At 47.2% G+C, this 19,157-nt stretch overlaps 2 protein-coding genes across 3 annotated transcripts in view; one reads left to right on the plus strand and one right to left on the minus strand.

Moving 5' to 3' along the window:
- Nucleotides 1–16,336, minus strand: part of LOC149438104 (butyrophilin subfamily 1 member A1-like) — a 114,938-nt gene extending 98,602 nt beyond the window's left edge. The window contains exon 1 of the mRNA XM_089660243.1: nt 15,821–16,336. Coding sequence (XP_089516369.1) covers nt 15,821–16,289 — 469 coding nt within the window. The 5' untranslated portion in view covers nt 16,290–16,336. The remainder of the gene's footprint in view (nt 1–15,820) is intronic.
- The window catches only part of LOC149438105 (butyrophilin subfamily 1 member A1-like), a 48,160-nt gene continuing 45,040 nt past the window's right edge, over nt 16,038–19,157 (plus strand). Inside the window, exon 1 of one of the 2 annotated variants that reach the window (XM_089660244.1) lies at nt 16,038–17,085. In XM_089660244.1, coding sequence (XP_089516370.1) covers nt 17,007–17,085 — 79 coding nt within the window. In that variant the 5' untranslated portion in view covers nt 16,038–17,006. The remainder of the gene's footprint in view (nt 17,086–19,157) is intronic. The other variant, XM_089660245.1, reaches the window with a different exon arrangement.

Below are 19,157 nucleotides of genomic sequence, written 5' to 3' on the forward strand. Positions count from 1 at the left end.
ATTGTTCAGAATTCGACCCATGTATGGCCTGCTTAAATCTGTTGTTTTTCAAAATCTCAAGCTCTCCTTTAGATGTATCCGTTACAGAGAAGGCTTTTTTCCTTCAGACTATAGGTGCTGGAACTCTCTCTTTCCAAGTCACCCCTTGTCTCCGCCCCCTACCCACCTCCAAGCACTGTTCCTTGGTTCCACCCCCTCCCAGTACCACCCTTTTATAAAATACAGAGCCAAGTATCATTTTGTGGTGCTAAGTAACTTGTATGGAATTTGTTAATGATAAGAAAAGCAGTAAAAAAATATCTCCAGCAACAATAGATCTCCCCAACAACAAAGGATTTCCCCTCAGCCAACAGCCAACATCAAGAGACTGTCCAGCAATCAGCAATAACAGACACCCTCTTAACAGTAGATCCATCCTGTCAACAACTGACCCACCAGCAACTTTCCAAGTCACCCTTTGTCTCTGCCCCCTACCCACCACCAAGCACTGTTCCTTGGTTTCGCCCCCTCCCAGTACCAACATTTTATAAAATACAGAACCGAGTATAATTTTGTGGTGCCAAGTAACTTGTATGGAATTTGTTAATGATAAGAAAAGCAGATAAATATACTCCTCCAGCAACAATAGATCCCCACAACAACAACAATGGATTTCCCCACAGCCAACATCAATAGACCGTCCAGCAATCAGCAGTAATAGACCCCTTTTCTCAACAGTAGATCCATCCTGTCAACAACTGACCCACCAGCTACTTTCCAAGTCACCCCTTGTCTCTGCCCCCTACCCACCACCAAACACTATTTCTTGCTTCCACCCCCTCCCAGTACCACACGTTTATAGAATACAGAACCGAGTATCATTTTGTGCTGCCAAGTAACTTGTATGGAATTTGTTAATGATAAGAAAAGCAGTAATATAGACCCCCTCCAGCAACAATAGATCCATCAACAACGGATTTCCCCTCAGCCAACAGCCAATATCAATCAGCAATAATAGACGCCCTGTTAACAATAGATTCATCCTGTCAACAATTGACCCACCAGCAACTTTCCAAGTCACCCCTTGTCTCCGCCCCCTACCCACCTCCAACCACTGTTCCTTGGTTCCACCCCCTCCCAGTACCACCCTTTTATAAAATACAGAACCGAGTATCATTTTGTGGTGCTAAGTAACTTGTATGGAATTTGTTCATGATGAGAAAATCAATAAAATAAACCCTCCAGCAACAATAGACCCCCCAAACAACAATGTATTTCCCCTCAGCCAACAACCAACATCAATAGACCATCCAGCAAGCAGCAATATTAGACCCCCTCTCAACAGTAGATCCATCCCGTCAACAACTGACCCACCAGCAACTTTCTAAGTCACCCCTTGTCTCTGCCTCCTACCCACCTCCAAGCACTGTTCCTTGGTTCCACCCCCTCCCAGTACCACCCTTTTATAGAATACAGAGCCAAGTATCATTTTGTGGTGCCAAGTAACTTGTATGGAATTTGTTAATGGTAATAAAAGCAGTAAAAAAAACCCTCCAGCAACAATAGATCTCCTCAACAATAACAACGGATTTCCCCTCAGCCAACAGCCAACATCAATAGACCGTCCAGCAATCAGCAATAACAGACCCCCTATCTCAACAGTAGATCCATCCCGTCAACAACTGACCCACCAGCAACAATGGATCCCCCACCAGCATCAATAGGCCTCCCCAGAAAATTCTCCCCCCACAACAATAGATCCCCAACAGCCTGCACCAACAGAACTGAACACACGAATGGCCAATGTTCGAGTCGAACGTATCATCAAGCCCAACTCTACCTGTAGGCACAAGGAATTTCCACTAAATATGCACATAGAAGATATTCAGTGTCCCTGCAGCCGATGGCGTCATCGGCGTATGTGCTCTGAAGGAACGGCATATCTGCAGACTCCCGCGGGAGAGACGTCATCACGGGTTGGCCAATCAAGTGGCCTGAGCCTGCAAACCTGAAAGGAAGACTGGCTGAAGTTGGAAGCCCCTGTCAGTGGTAACAACGCCGCTGGGGGGCTTCATTCTAAGGCAAGTCTTTCATAATGTGCTAGTATAAGATACATACCAGCACATTAGGACATTATTTTGCAGGGGAATTATTATTTTTTTTTAGTGGTGGTTTAATAACGCTTTAAAGTATTTGCTGGAGTTTGACTTCAATTTGTTTGTGTATTTAAATCTGTTAGTACATCTAACATTCCATAGGCTATCCCCCCTCCAGTCCATCATGAATACTGCTGCCAGGCTTATCCACCTTACTAACCATTCAGTGTCTGCTACCCGTCTCTGCCAATCCCTCCACTGGCTTCCACCCCTCTCTGCCAATCCCTCCACTGGCTTCCACCCCTCTCTGCCAATCCCTCCACGGCTTCCATCCCTCTCTGCCAATCCCTCCACTGGCCTCCACCCCTCTCTGCCAATCCCTCCACCCCTCTCTGCCAATCCCTCAACTGGCCTCCACCCCTCTCTGCCAATCCCTCCACGGCTTCCATCCCTCTCTGCCAATCCCTCCACTGGCCTCCACCCCTCTCTGCCAATCCCTCCACCCCTCTCTGCCAATCCCTCCACTGGCCTCCAATCAGTGTCCTCCACTCCTCTCTGCCAAACCCTCCACTGGCTTCTACCCCTCTATGCCTATCCCTCCACTGGCTTCCACCACTCTATGCCAATCCCTCCACTGGCCCCCACCCCTCTCTGCCAATCCCTCCACTGGCCTCCATCCCTCTCTGCCAATCCCTCCACTGGCTTCCACCCCTCTCTGCCAATCCCTCCACTGGCTTCCACCCCTCTCTGCCAATCCCTCCACTGGCTTCCACCCCTCTCTGTCAATCCCTCCACTCGCCCAATGAATAAAATTCAAAATTCTAACAACAACTTACTACCCATCCACCACTCTGCCCCCGACTACATCACCAACCTGGTCTCAAAATATCAACCAAACCGCTCTCTTCGATCCTCCCAAGACCTTCTGCTCTCTAGTTCCCGTGTCCCCTCCTCCCATGCCCGCCTCCAGGACTTCTCCTAAGCTTCTCCCATCCTATGGAACTCCCTACCCCAATCTGTCCGGCTGTCTCCTAATCTATTCACCTTTAGACGATCCCTGAAAACCTTTCTCTTTAAAGAAGTCTATCCTGCTTCTACATAGTTTACTGCCATTTATTTCCTCCACCAACTCATCCCCCCCCACAGCTATTACCTTTTGTATCACTGAACCCTTCCTCCTAGATTGTAAGCTCTAACGAACCGGGCCCTCTGTTTCCTCTTGTACCAAATTGTATTGTAACTGTAATGTCTGCCTTCATTTTGTAAAGCGCTGCAAAAACTGTTGTCGCAATATAAATCCTGTATAGTAATAATAATAATAATTCCCCTCCCCCCAAATTGACAATGCTGCCGTCCAAAAGTACCGCCTGTGCTCCTTCATCCAGAGTGAGGGCGCTCTAATACAAGAGGTGTGTTACTAGCCAGATCACCAGGTGAAGACAGAGGGAAAAAGCCAAAAAAAAAGAAAACGAATGCAGCCGCCAATTCTAAGGATTGGTACACTGCAATGTATGACATTTTTGGTTTCGGATGTAACATCGCTTTAAGCACTTCAGCCGTTAATACATTTGTGGGCAAGAACATATTTTCCCGCAATTGCTTTCACATCGAAAATACTTTCACTTTCACATTCCATAGTGATGAATTGTGCATTTTGGTTTATTTTCGGGGAAGATAGAACCATTGTTTCCATAGCAGTTCTGAGTTAAAAAAAAATGTTTCCGTTTTATAGGAAATCATTGGTAAGAAGGAAACAAAGAAGCAAAGAACAGAATATTGTCTCCGGTTCATTTTTCTAACACTGCTTTCACTTAATAGAGAAGTATGGATGAAACTTTTTCTGCCTGTACTTCTCTTTTGCTTCTCAGGGGAACTTTTATTACTCCTGTGACCAGGGCTTCTGTTAGAAACCACGGGGGCCCATACAGCAAACCTGATAGCCCCCCCCCCAAAAAAAAATACAGTTTACTATGCTTCAGCTATGAATGAACACAGTGAGTAATTGGTACTGTTAATCAGGGGAGGACTGACAACTCATGGAGTTGACGGGCAATAGGGGATCATGGGGCCCCTGTGTCCTTGTTCAAACTCAAAAAAGTCTTCCGGACACAGAGGAACACCGATCGCTGTACTAAACCTCTGTGTGAGGTCCCGATCATGTGATCACTGATTGGCCAATCACATCACATGCAGAATAGTAAGCAAGATGTCACTTCTGACATCATTGCTTACTACGTGTGAAATCTGTGAATAATAACAGAGATCACATGGTACCAGGGGTGGACTGACAACTCATGGGATCCCCGGGCAATAGGGGATCATGGGGCCCCTGTGTACTTGCCCACACTTAAACCACACCCAAAAAAGCCTATGAAAAGGTAACAGGGGCATCTCATGGGGCCCCCTACTGACCCGGGCCCTTGAGCAGTGCCCGAGTTTCCAAATGGTCAGTCCGCCCCTGGTGTTCATCATCCTGAAGGATCCTCTTGTGTGCTTGCAGTTACCGGAGGGAGAGGAAGGAACCCAGGAACACTGGGGGGTGGGGACACTCAGAGGGGCCTGCAAAATATGGGGAAACGTATGGTGCACAAGCAGGATGATGGGAGCGGCGGAGGGCCAATTACTGGAATCGATCTTCTGTATGACTCTCTCTGCAGCGGCTGAATGCCAGCGGGAGGGGGAGAAGAAGACAGTCTTCATCTGGTTCAGAGAGGACTATACGAGGGATCGGTTCCAGTAATTGCACTCCCACCCTCCCTATGCACATCCGATTTACCGAGCTGCTTGGGCCCCCCTGCTGGCCCATACAGGAGGATTGGTGGTGCCCCCTTATCCACGGCTTTGCCTGTGACCCAGAGGTGATAGCGTGCTATTGTCCACTATCAGCCGCTCCATGTTGGAATAGTGCAAATCTTTACCTGAGCCCTTCAGATTTACCACCAAATGCCAATGTTATCAAAAGCAGTCTATATGAATTGGCCATTTTCAGGAAAATACGTAGCACACCCCTGAACTCTGTGAGCACTGTTCCTTGGTTCCACCCCCTCCCAGTACCACCCTTTTATAGAATACAGAGCCAAGTATCATTTTGTGGTGCTAAGTAACTTGTATGGAATTTGTTAATGATAAGAAAAGCACTAATATAGACCCCATCCAGCTACAATAGATCCAACAACAACGGATTTCCCCTCAGCCAACAACCAACATCAATAGACCATCCAGCAAGCATCAATAATAGACCCCCTCTCAACAGTAGATCCATCCCATCAACAACTGACCCCCTCTCAACAGTAGATCCATCCCATCAACAACTGACCCCCTCTCAACAGTAGATCCATCCCATCAACAACTAGCCCACCAGCAGCTTTCCAAGTTACCCCTTGTCTCTGCCCCCTACCCACCACCAAGCATTGTTCCTTGGTTCCACCCCCTCCCAGTACCACCCTTTTATAGAATACAGAACCGAGTATAATTTTGTGGTGCTAAGTAACTTGTATGGAATTTGTTAATGATAAGAAAAGCAGTAAAAAAAAACCCTCCAGCAACAATAGATCTCCCCAACAACAATGGATTTCCCCTCAGCCAACAGCCAACATCAATAGACCATCCAGCAATCAGCAATAATAGACCCCCTATCTCAACAGTAGATCCATCCTGTCAACAACTGACACACCAGCAGCTTTCTAAGTCACCCCTTGTCTCCGCCCCCTACCCACCACCAAGCACTGTTTCTTGGTTCCACCCCCTACCAGTACCACCCTTTTATAGAATACTGAGCAAAGTATCATTTTGGGGTGCTAAGTAATTTGGATGGAATTTGTTATTGATAAGAAAAGCAATAGAATAGGCCCCCCTCCAGCAACAATAGATCTCCCCAACAACAACAACAACGGATTTCCCCTCAGCCAACAGCCAACATAAATGGACCCTCCAGCAAGCATCAATACTAGACCCCCTCTCTCAACAGTAGATCCATCCCGTCAACAACTGACCCACCAGCAACAATGGATCCCCCACCAGCATCAATAGACCTCCCCAGAAAATCCCCCCCGCAACAATAGATCCCCAGCAGCCTGCACCAACAGAACTGAACACATGATTGGCCAATGTTTGAGTCGAACGTATCATCGAGCCCAACTCTACCTGTAGGCACAAGGAATTTCCACTAAATATGCACATACAGTTGCAAGAAAAAGTATGTGAACCCCTTGGGATTACATGGAGTTTTGCATGAATTGGGCATAAAATGTGCTCTGAACGTCATCTAAGTCACAACAATAGAAGAACACAGTCTGCTGAACATAATACTACACAAACATTAGATGTTGCCATGGTTTAATTGCACATAACATGTAAACATTCACAGTGCAGGGAGGAAAAAGTATGTGAGGCCCTAGCTTAATGACTTCTCCCAGAGCTAATTGGAGCCAGGAGTGAGCCAACCTTGACTCCAATCAGTGTGATGATATTGGATGTGTTGCTGACAGCTGTCCTGCCCTTAAAAAACACACACCTGTTTTGGGTTTACTGGTTTCAAGAAGCACTGTCTGATGTGAACCATGCCTCGCAGAAAAGAGCTCTCAGAAGACCTACGATCAAGAATTGTTGACTTGCATGAAGCTGGAAAGGGTTACAAAAGTATCTCCAAAAGCCTTGATGTTCATGTGTCCACGGTAAGACAGACTGTCTACAAATGGAGAAAGTTTAGCACTGTTGCTACTCTCCCTAGGCGTGGTCATCCTGTAAAAATGACTGCAAGAGCACAGCGCAGAATGCTGCATGAGGTAAAGAAGAATCCTAGAGTGTCAGCTAAAGACCTACAGAAATCTCTGGCACATGCTAACATTTTTGTTGACACATCTACAATAAGGAAACCATTACACAAGAATGGAGTACATGGGAGGACACCACGGAGGAAGCCATTGCTGTCCAAAAAGAATATTGCAGCACGTTTGAAGTTTGCAAAAGAGCACCTGGATGTTCCACAGCACTACTGGCAAAATATACTGTGGACAGATGAAACCGAGATTGAGTTGTTTGGGAAGAACACACAACACTATGTGTGGAGAAAAAAAGACACAGCACACCAACATCAAAACCTCATCCCCACTGTGAAACATGGCGGAGGGAGTATCATGGTTTGGGGCTGCTTTGCTGCCTCAGGGCCTGGACAGATTGTTGTCATTGATGGGAAAATGAATTCCAGAGTTTATCAAGACATTTTGCAGGAAAACGTACGACCATCTGTCCGCCAACTGAAGCTCCGCAGAGGATGGGTGATGCAACAGGACAATGACCCAAAGCATACAAGTAATTCAACAAAACAATGGCTGCAACAGCACAGAATACACCTTCTGGAGTGGCCCAGTCAGAGTCCTGACCTCAACCCGATTGAAATGCTGTGGCATGACCTTAAGAGAGCGATTCACACCAGACATCCCAAGAATATTGCTACACTGAAACAGTTTTGTGAAGAGGAGTGGTCCAAAATGACTCCAGATCGTTGTGCAGGTCTGATCTGCAACTACAGGAAACGTTTGGTTGAGGTTATTGCTGCCAAAGGAGGGTCAACCAGTTATTAAGTCCAAAGGTTCACATACTTTTTCCTCCCTGCACTGTGAATGTTTACATGTTATGTGCAATTAAACCATGGCAACATCTAATGTTTGTGTAGTATTATGTTCAGCAGACTGTGTTCTTCTATTGTTGTGACTTACATGACGTTCAGAGCACATTTTATGCCCAATTCATGCAAAACTCCACGTAATCCCAAGGGGTTCACATACTTTTTCTTGCAACTCTAGAAGATATTCAGTGTCCCTGCAGCCGATGGCGTCACCGGCGTATGTGCTCTGAAGGAACGGCATATCTGCAGACTCCCGCGGGAGAGACGTCATCATGGGTTGGCCAATCAAGTGGCCTGAGCCTGCAAACCCGAAAGGAAGACTGGCTGAAGATGCAAGCCCCTGTCAATGGTGAGAGCTCCTCTGGAGGGCTTCATTCTAAGGCAAGTCTTTCATAATGTGCTAGTATGCATACCAGCACATTATGGCATTATTTTGCAGGGGAATTATTATTTATTTTGGGTGGTGGTTTACTACCGCTTTAAAGTATTTGCTGGAGTTTGACTTCAATTTGTTTGTGTATTTAAATCTGTTAGTACATCTAACATTCCATGGGCTATCCCCCCTCCAGTCCATCATGAATACTGCTGCCAGGCTTATCGACCTTACTAACCATTCAGTGTCTGCTACCCATCTCTGCCAATCCCTCCACTGGCTTCCACCCCTCTCTGCCAATCCCTCCTCTGGCCTCCACCCCTCTCTGCCAATCCCTCCACCCCTCTCTGCCAATCCCTCCACTGGCCTCCACCCCTCTATGCCAATCCCTCCACTGGCCTCCACCCCTCTCTGCCAATCCCTCCACGGCTTCCACCCCTCTCTGCCAATCCCTCCACTGGCCTCCACCCCTCTCTGCCAATCCCTCCACTGGCCTCCACCCCTCTCTGCCAATCCCTCCACCCCTCTCTGCCAATCCCTCCACTGGCTTCCACCCCTCTCTGCCAATCCCTCCACTGGCTTCCACCCCTCTCTGCCAATCCCTCCACTGGCCTCCACCCCTCTCTGCCAATCCCTCCACCCCTCTCTGCCAATCCCTCCACTGGCCTCCACCCCTCTATGCCAATCCCTCCACTGGCCTCCACCCCTCTCTGCCAATCCCTCCACTGGCCTCCACCCCTCTCTGCCAATCCCTCCACTGGCCTCCACCCCTCTATGCCAATCCCTCCACCCCTCTCTGCCAATCCCTCCACTGGCTTCCACCCCTCTCTGCCAATCCCTCCACCCCTCTCTGCCAATCCCTCCACTGGCCTCCAATCAGTGTCCTCCACTCCTCTCTGCCAAACCCTCCACTGGCTTTTACCCCTCTATGCCAATCCCTCCACTGGCTTCCACCACTCTATGCCAATCCCTCCACTGGCCCCCACCCCTCTCTGCCAATCCCTCCACTGGCTTCCACCCCTCTCTGCCAATCCCTCCACTGGCCCCCACCCCTCTCTGCCAATCCCTCCACTGGCCTCCACCCCTCTCTGCCAATGCCTCCACTGGCCTCCACCCCTCTATGCCAATCCCTCCACCCCTCTATGCCAATCCCACCACTGGCCTCCATCCCTCTCTGCCAATCCCTCCACTGGCTTCCACCCCTCTCTGCCAATCCCTCCACTGGCTTCCACCCCTCTCTGCCAATCCCTCCACTGGCTTCCACCCCTCTCTGCCAATCCCTCCACTCGCCCAATGAATAAAATTCAAAATTCTAACAACAACTTACTACCCATCCACCACTCTGCCCCCAACTACATCACCAACCTGGTCTCAAAATATCAACCAAACCGCTCTCTTCGATCCTCCCAAGACTTTCTGCTCTCTAGTTCCCGTGTCCCCTCCTCCCATGCCCGCCTCCAGGACTTCTCCTAAGCTTCTCCCATCCTATGGAACTCCCTACCCCAATCTGTCCGGCTGTCTCCTAATCTATTCACCTTTAGTCGATCCCTGAAAACCTTTCTCTTTAAAGAAGTCTATCCTGCTTCTACATAGTTTACTGCCATTTATTTCCTCCACCAACTCATCCCCCCACAGCTATTACCTTTTATATCACTCAACCCTTCCTCCTAGATTGTAAGCTCTAACGAGCCGGGCCCTCTGTTTCCTCCTATACCAAATTGTATTGTAACTATAATGTCTGCCTTCATTTTGTACAGCGCTGCGAAAACTGTTGTCGCGATATCAATCCTGTATAGTAATAATAATAATAATTCCCCTCCCCCCAAACTGACAATGCTGCCATCCAAAAGTGCCGCCTGTGCTCCTTCATCCAGAGTGAGGGCGCTCTAATACAAGAGGTGTGTTACTGGCCAGATCACCAGGTGAAGACAGAGGGAAAAAGCCCAAAAAAAGAAAACTAATGCAGCCGCCACATCTAAGGATTGGTACACTGCAACGTATGACATTTTTGGTTTCGGATGTAAAAGCACTTTAAGCACTTCAGCCGTTAATACCCGTCAACCCTGTGGGCAAGAACATATTTTCCCGCAATTGCTTTCACATCGAAAATACTTTCACTTTCACATTCCATAGTGATGAATTGTGCATTTTGGTTTATTTTCGGGGAAGATAGAACCTTGTTTCCATAGCAGTTCTGAGTTAAAAAAAAATGTTTCCGTTTTATAGGAATTCATTGGTAAGAAGGAAACAAAGAAGCAAAGAACAAAATATTGTCTCCGGTTCATTTTTCTAACACTGCTTTCACTTAATAGAGAAGTATGGATGAAACTTTTTCTGCCTGTACTTCTCTTTTGCTTCTCAGGGGAACTTTTATTACTCCTGTAACCAGGGCTTCTGTTAGAAACCACAGGGCCCCATACAGCAAACTTGATAGCCCCCCCCAAAAAAAACACAGTTTACTATGCTTCAGCTATGAATGAACACAGTGAGTAATTGGTACTGTTAATCAGGGGAGGACTGACAACTCATGGAGTTGACGGGCAATAGGGGATCATGGGGCCCCTGTGTCCTTGTTCAAACTCAAAAAAGTCTTCTGGACACAGAGGAACACCGATCGCTGTATTAAACCTCTGTGTGAGGTCCCGATCATGTGATCACTGATTGGCCAATCACATCACATGCAGAGTAGTAAGCAAGATGTCACTTCTGACATCATTGCTTACTACGTGTGAAATCTGTGAATAATAACAGAGATCACATGGTACCAGGGGTGGACTAACAACTCATGGGATCCCCGGGCAATAGGGGATCATGGGGCCCCTGTGTCCTTGCCCACACTTAAACCACACCCAAAAAAGCCTATGAAAAGGTACCAGGGGCATCTCATGGGGCCCCCTACTGACCCGGGCCCTTGGGCAGTGCCCGAGTTTCCAAATGGTCAGTCCGCCCCTGGTGTTCATCATCCTGAAGGATCCTCTTGTGTGCTTGCAGTTACCGGAGGGAGAGGAAGGAACCCAGGAACACTGGGGGGTGGGAACACTCAGAGGGGCCTGCAAAATATGGGGAAACGTATGGTGCACAAGCAGGATGATGGGAGCGGCGGAGGGCCAATTACTGGAATCGATCTCCGGTATGACTCTCTCTGCAGTGGCTGAATGCCAGCAGGAGGGAGAGAAGAAGCCAGTCTTCAGCTGGTTCAGAGAGGACTATACGAGGGATCGGTTCCAGTAATTGCACTCCCACCCTCCCTATGCACATCCGATTTACCGAGCTGCTTGGGCCCCCCTGCTGGCCCATACAGGAGGATTGGTGGTGCCCCCTTATCCACGGCCCTGCCTGTGACCCAGAGGTGATAGCGTGCTATTGTCCACTATCAGCCGCTCCATGTTGGAATAGTGCAAATCTTTACCTGAGCCCTTCAGATTTACCACCAAATGCCAATGTTATCAAAAGCAGTCTATATGAATTGGCCATTTTCAGGACAATACACAACATGATCAAATGTTTGAGGACCCTATGTGGCAGGGGTGGACTGACAACTCATGGGGCCCCCGCGCAATAGGTGATCATAGGGCCCCTGTGTCCTTGCGCAAACTCAAAAAAGCCTATGAAAAAGGTACCAGGGGCATCTCATGGGGCCCCCTACTGTCCCCGGGCCCTCGGACAGTGCCCAAGTTTCCAAATGGTCAGTCCGCCCCTGCTATGTGGACATCCCTCCAAATGATTGAGTTCAGGTGTTTCCAGTGATGGGAATGGTTAATACTACATCAAAAATATTCTAGGCAGGCGTGCACTTCCAACCTTGTAGTCAGAGTTTGAGGCAGGTCCTATTCTGTTCCAGCATGAGTGCGCCCCCGTGTACAAAGCCAGCTCCGTGAAGACATGGTTTGATGAGTTTGGTATAGAAAAGCTTAAGTGGCCTGCACAGAGCCCTGACCCCAACCCTACCGAGAGAGTTTATGGTGAATTGCAATGTGAATTGTATGCCAAGTCCAAAATCAGCACCTGACCTCACAAATCATAAAAAAATCACACTATGAAATTTTGTGTAAGGCCCTCCCAGAAGGGTGGAGATGGCTATAACCACAAAAGATGCCAAATCCAAATAAATGCCCATGGTTTTAGAATTAGATCACCAAGAAGCTCAATTAGGTGTCAGGACCAAGTGTCCACAAATGTTTGGCCATATTGTGTATGCTGTATTCCCATTTTGTAAATAATTTATGATTCTTGTGGTTCTGTGCCTTGGGACAGTATGTGGAACGTAACTTAAATAAGTAACTGCAAGTTACTAACTGCTGACAATTACGCAATAGCTGGAGAGCCATCCAACCAAGCCAAGGGCCTTCTCCTTAATGAGCTATAAACCTACCCATGCTCTTCTCATCCAACATCAGTATCTGACCTCACAATGTTCTTTGGCTAAATTAGGCCCAAATTCCAACAGACAGGATTCCAATCCTTCAAAGTCTTTCCAAAAATCTGGAAGATGCTATAGTCACAGCAGGAGACCCGTTCCATGGTAATGGTCATGGTTTTGGAATGGATTGTCCAACAGGTTTATATAGGTGTGATGGTCAGATGTCTGCTAACTTTTGACCCTACAATATAGGAGGGGATCAGCGATTTTTTCAGCTGGAACTTGGTGGAACTTAGTTCCTCCACCTCTGCCTTTGCTTCCTGCTCACCATTATCTTTGGAAACACAGAAGTCTGTGTTTTACAAGTGACAGCTTGTTTCCCAATGGCTCCCACAGATCTGATCTCCTCAGCAGATCCCACTGAGTGCAGGACAGGGGCAAGGGAGATGCAGAGGGATGCAGTGAGGTAATGGACAGGAGGGAAGCATTGTGTACTAGGCTGACCCTATGTGATCTCCATTTTTTCCCTGGTGTCTGGATGTCGACACCTGTGCTGGATGATCCCCCTGCAAGTGAGAGGCGGAGCCACCTACAGTGTGTGAGATGCTTCGGCTTAATACGGCAACAAAAGTAAGACTTGTGAAAGATGGTGGAGTGTTTAGTGGTGGTGGTGGTGGTGGGGGGGGGTAATGGGGCATTGGATGGGGAAGGTTGCGTGCAGAGGTCAGAGCTCAAGAGGGGCGAAAGTGAAATGTGGATGGGGAATGCAGAAGTAAGCAGCTGTTGAAGTGGGCTGAACTCTGCACTCTGTGTGTAGCACACCCCTGAACTCTGCACTCTGTGTAGGGCACTCCTGAACTCTGCACTCTGTGTGTAGCACACCCCTGAACTCTGCACTCTGTGTAGGGCACTCCTGAACTCTGCACTCTGTGTGTAGCACACCCTTAAACTCTGCACTCTGTGTGTAGCACACCCCTGAACTCTGCACTCTGTGTGTAGCACACCCCGGAACTCTGGACTCTGTGTGTAGGGCACCCCTGAACTCTGCACTCTGTGTGTAACACACCCCTGAACTCTGCACTCTGTGTGTAGCACACTCCTGAATTCTGGACTCTGTGTGTAGCACACCCCTGAACTCTGCACTCTGTGTGTAACACACCCCTGAATTCTGCACTCTGTGTGTAGCACACCCCTGAACTCTGCACTCTGTGTGTAGCACACCCCTGAACTCTGCACTCTATGTGTAGCACACTCCTGAACTCTGCACTCTGTGTGTAGCACACCCCTGAACTCTGCACTCTGTGTGTAGCACACCCCTGAACTCTGCACTCTGTGTGTAGCACACCCCTGAACTCTGCACTCTGTGTGTAGCACACTCCTGAACTCTGCACTCTGTGTGTAGCACACCCCTGAAATCTGCACTCTGTACGTAATGCACTCCTGGTATTTAATGCCCCATTATCACCTTTCCACTGTTAGTGAAATTTGGCCACACCCACTGTTTGTTGCGGCTTGGAGGGTGCTTGTGGGGGGGGGGTGGGTTGTGGGGGGTTGTGGTTGAGTTCATGCACCTATTCTCTGAGAAAAAAAAGCCCTGGAGGAGATAATGGCATAGTTACCTTTTGTTAGTTATTTTAACGTGACTATTATTATAGTTTTATATTCTTTCCTCTTTTTGTTTCAACTTTGGATATGCTGAAGCTGGTCAGGGATTTTTTTATCTTATATATTTTATATTTTATTGCTTTTATCAACAAGAAATTGAACACTATGAGGTTGATTTACTAAAGGCAAATGGACTGTGCACTTTGCAAGTGCAGTTGTTTCAGAGCTTAGTAAATGAGGCAGGGGCATACCTACAGGGGTTGCAGGGGCTGCAATTGCACCCTGTACACCTGGATAAGAGGAGTGGTGGAGCAGCTGCATATAGAGGAACTGATCTCTCCATTTTCCTCCTGCAGCTGCTGAATGCCTGCAGGAGGGAGAGAAGGAGAAGCAGGCATTCAGTGGCTGCAGGAGGAAAATGGAGAAATTGGTTCCCCCCCCCCCAAGCCTCCAGCCCCCCTGTGCTCCTTCCCAGCCCTCCCTCACCCTCCCCTGTCAAGATGGAGAGCAAGGAAGGGGCCAGTAAATGTTTAATTTACCAGCCCTTTCCTTTTCTGAATGGAGAACCAGTGACTGATCACTGACTTTGTCTATTTATAAGTGAGGCATAGTAAACTGCATTCACTACGCTTCAGTTTATGAATGAACGGGAAGCTCTGTGCAGGACTATTCCTGCCCATTCATTCTGCACTGCTGAGGCTGCAGAGATTGAGATTGAGGGCTGTGACCTCTGCCTCCTTTCTCTGTCTCAAAGGTAAAACATCAGAGGTCTCTTTAGAACCCTGATATCTCACCAAAGCCCACCCAACAAGGCTCCTAAAATAATTGTACAAAATTGTAAAAAATATTATTGTAAAATAAATAAATAAAAATGGTAAACAAAATAATAAAAAAAAACAAAAATTAAAAAAAAACAACTGACACAAGTGGCGGAACTACCAGGGTCACAAAGGTCGCACTTGCAACCGAGCCCTGGAGTTCCACCACCAGGCTCAGAGGGAAGGGCCCCAGCCAGGGGTCGGGGGGGCCTTCATGGTTTCGTGCACCAGGGGCCCTGAATGTTCTAGTTATGCTGCTGGAATGAGGGGAAGCTCTGCTGACTTCCGTCATCCAATCATGTGCAAGCAAAAAATGTTTTGTTTTAAATTTTCCTTGCATGTGATTGGATATTCTTTGCAAAGCGAAGATTCCCCTCATTTTTTAAGCTAACATTCTATTTACCTTCAGTAAGTCATCCCCTATATATAACTATGTAACTACAGCAATGATCTGTTACCGCAGGGAGAGGTGTCATTCTCCCACTGCGCCCATCGCCTGTAACTAATATACCAGAAACAAAGCCAGACAAGTGGTCCACATACTGGGGAACAGGGGCGGACTGACAACTCATGGGGCCCCCGGGCAATAGGGGATCATGGGGCCCCTGTGTCCTTGCCCAAACTCAAAAAAGCCTATGAAAAAGGTACCAGGGGCATCTCATGGGGCCCCCTACTGACCCCAGGCCCTCGGGCAGTGCCCAAGTTTCCAAATGGTCAGTCCGCCCCTGCTGGGGAAGGAAAATGTACTTGGATTAGGCTGCTATAAATATATTTCCACGTAAACATTAGGAAAAAAGAACATTAAAAATGCACATGTAATTTTTGATCGTAAGAACTTGACTACTAAATCAGAATACTAAATATTGTCTGAAGTCCCCCCTAATACTTATATGGATACATAGTTTCAGTATCCTTGTAGTTTACATATAGAGAGAACACACAGAGAAGAGACTCAGACCGTACCTGTGACTGCCGCAGCCAGCAGGGTGTTGAGAAAGAACAAACTCGCTCGCTCCATTGTCATCATCACTCTCTTACATCTCCCTCTGTCTCTGACTGTCTCTGTGACTCTTGCCACTCTTGTCACACTGTCTCTGGGTTGCTGGGTTTCAAATTTGTGTTTTGTCGTTTCCTGTCTGTTGCAATGCACCCTAGTGATCATGTGCTCTGTGTATAAAGGAAACAGGGAGTTTTTGTATAGAAGTCCTTGGTGTATTAGGCAGCAGAGAGAGAGAGAAACAGCACGAGAGAGACACGGCGAGAGAAAAGAAAGAAGGAAAGAAAGAAAGAAAGAAAGAAAGAAAGAAAGAAAGAAAGAAAGAAAGAAAAAGAAGGGGAGAGAGCGAGAGAGAGAAGGAGAAAGAGAAAGAAAAGAAAGGGATTGAGAAACAAAGTGAGAGAAATAGAAAAGAGAGGAAGGGAGAAGATACATGATAAAGGAGAAAGAGAGCAAAAGGCGGTAAGGCAGAGCAGGGATTAAGCAAAAGAGAGACCGAGAGGGTGAGAGTTTGGAGAAAAAGACGGAGTGAGATACACAGTGCTGGAGAGAAGGGGTGGAGAATTAACAAAGTGTAAAGGAGAAAGAGTGAAAGAGAGAGGAGAGAGAGGGAAATAAAAAGAAGAGAAAAGAAAAGTAAAGAAAGGAAAGGAAAAGAAAAGAAAAGAAAAGGAAAACAGAAGAAAAGAAAGGAAAAGGAAAGAAAAGGAAAACAGAAGAAAAGAAAGGAAAAGAAAAGGAAAGGAAAGGAAAGGAAAGGAAAGGAGAAAGGAAAGGAAAGTAAAGGAGAAAGGAGAAAGGAAAAGAAAGGAAAGGGAAGGAAAAGAAAAGAAAAGGAAAACAGAAGAAAGGAAAGGAAAAGAAAAGAAAAGAAAAGGAAAACAGAAGAAAAGAAAGGAAAAGAAAAGAAAAGGAAAGGAAAGGAAAGGAAAGGAAAGAAGAAAGGAAAGGAAAGGAAAAGAGAAGAAGAGCAAGTTAGCCTATAAGAGAGAGGGGATAAAGATAAAGGGGGGTTCAGGGGGTGAATACTGGGGAGACTGAGAGACTGAGAGACAGTAATTGGTAAATGAGAGCCAAGATGATACTTACCAATACTGTCATACTGATTGAGACAAAGTAACTATAAAACAATGGAACCAGGCCGACTTTGAAATGCATGGTACCAACCAATATCCAGGACAGAGGATGGAGAGATTCTTCGTTTACTTGGCTCTGGTTTCAGCAGCTACAGGTAAGTCCTCTCTGCCTCCTCTCACCACGCTTATGATAAAGATTTGTAGAGAACAGGGGCGGACTGACCATTTGGAAACTCGGGTACTGCCCGAGGGCCCGGGGTCAGTAGGGGGCCCCATGAGATACCCCTGGTACCTTTTTCATAGGCTTTTTTGAGTTTGCGCAAGGACACAGGGGCCCCATGATCCCCTATTGCCCGGGGGCCCCATGAGTTGTCAGTCCGCCTCTGGTAGAGAAGCAACCAACAAAATTTCAGCTCTCGTTTTGATAGAGCAGACTTGAGAAAGCTGCCACAAAGGAATGAGGTCTGGGTTTGCTGCTCCCATGAGTTCAAGGCAAACCCTGCATGTCCTAAAGTCTTCAGTTCCAGGGAATTTAGGAAATTTGCCAAACTGAATTCTTTATAACCATAATGCACTGCATGGCTTTTGAACATAGGCCAGATGACTTAGAAGGGCTAATAATGGGGGATTTGTTATATGCCAGCCCCTTCACTATAAGGGGGTGGGCTCCCTGAAGCCAATTGTCAGTGTCTACTGGAATAGATTAGGGAGAGCTGATGTCTGAGACTGTGTAAAGAGAGTTAGTTGCTATATTGTGCTACCCATATTCAGGGTTTAACATGTTATAAAAGGGCCGACCCTCGCTTCCACATTTTGACAGCTAGTGGGGGATCTTCTCCCCATGCTATTTGTCACAATTTTTTTTAAAAAAACCGACAAAGCCCCACACGGCTGGGTCACTCATTCATAGTATTCTGTGAATGGGAAACTACAAGTTCCGACCAGGGGCGGACTGACCATTCAGAAACTCGGGCACTGCCCAAGGGCCCTGGGTCAGTAAGGGGCCCCATGATATGCTCCTGGTACCTTTCATAGGCTTTTTTGGGTGTGGTTTGAGTGTGGGTGAGGACACAGGGGCCCCATGATCCCCTATTGCCCGGGGGCCCCATGAGTTGTCAGTCCGCCCCTGGTTCCGACAGTCTTTGCAGCTGTTCACAATGAACTACCATGGCACTGAGGAGCACCGTGGTAGTTCCTGTCAGTGTGTATCTGCCTGCCTGTACGAGATACAAGTACACTGATACATTGATAGGTCTTCAGGAGACCTGCATGACACCAGCGATCTGCTGATTGCTGGTGCAATGCTTTACAGGCTCCTGCAATACAATTTTTTTACCTGCAAAAAAATGTGCATTTATTATTTTTTTGTCAAAAGATGAACTTATCCTTTAGGCTGGACATATGCTGATCGAAGTTCAGGTGATCTCTGATGAACTGACTGAAATCTGAGCTGTAAGTGGTCCTTTTGACACCCTGTCACCTGACATTTTTTTGTTCCAAAATTTGATGGAGTCAGGCAGATACTTATTGGCCGATTAGTGACTGCAGCTGATTGACATTGCCCATATTCTGACAGCCTCTGGCACTGGCTACCAGAATCCAATAGCCTCAGCTGTAGATTAGTCCATATGCACTATTTAGCTTGGATGGAGAAATCTCTTAGGATTAGATGTCTTTAACTTCTCCTATTGCACCCTCTTTTTTTCCTCATCCTCCTCATATGCCTCCCCTGCCATAGCCTGCAATTTGACAATGAAGAGTTTGAAAATTATTTGACTACAAGATCAATGACTTTCTGCAGGAGGATGATTTTGGTCATGCACAAACTTTCCAGATATTGAGGATGAGGAAGATAGCACCATGACCAAAGTGGAAGGGGACTTCAGGCAGGAAGCAGTAAGAAGAAGTGACGCTCCAGCAGTAGACTGTAGACAGGTGTAGTTTGGTCTCCCTGCACAAGTCACATTGACATCACCACCTGTGCAGGGAGGGTGGAGGAGAGGAGAAACTCACGTTCCTCTTAGGCCTATGTAGGAGTCATCAGGTGGGTGGCTGTTCCATTGGATGCCGTTGCCATGGATGACTGCGCCATCTTTCGTGAAGCTTATAAAAGCCATGACTCTCTACAGATGGCGTGTGTTGTGTGTGAGGTTGGGACAAGGAAAGAAACTCACTGGTTAGGATGAGTTTGCCTAGTGAAAGTAGAGGTTCCAGTGGAGTTAGGGTA

Source organism: Staurois parvus, unplaced genomic scaffold, assembly GCF_062004578.1.
Source record: "Staurois parvus isolate SC_StPar_1 unplaced genomic scaffold, SC_StPar_1.0 ptg001220l, whole genome shotgun sequence".
NCBI lineage: Eukaryota > Metazoa > Chordata > Amphibia > Anura > Ranidae > Staurois > Staurois parvus.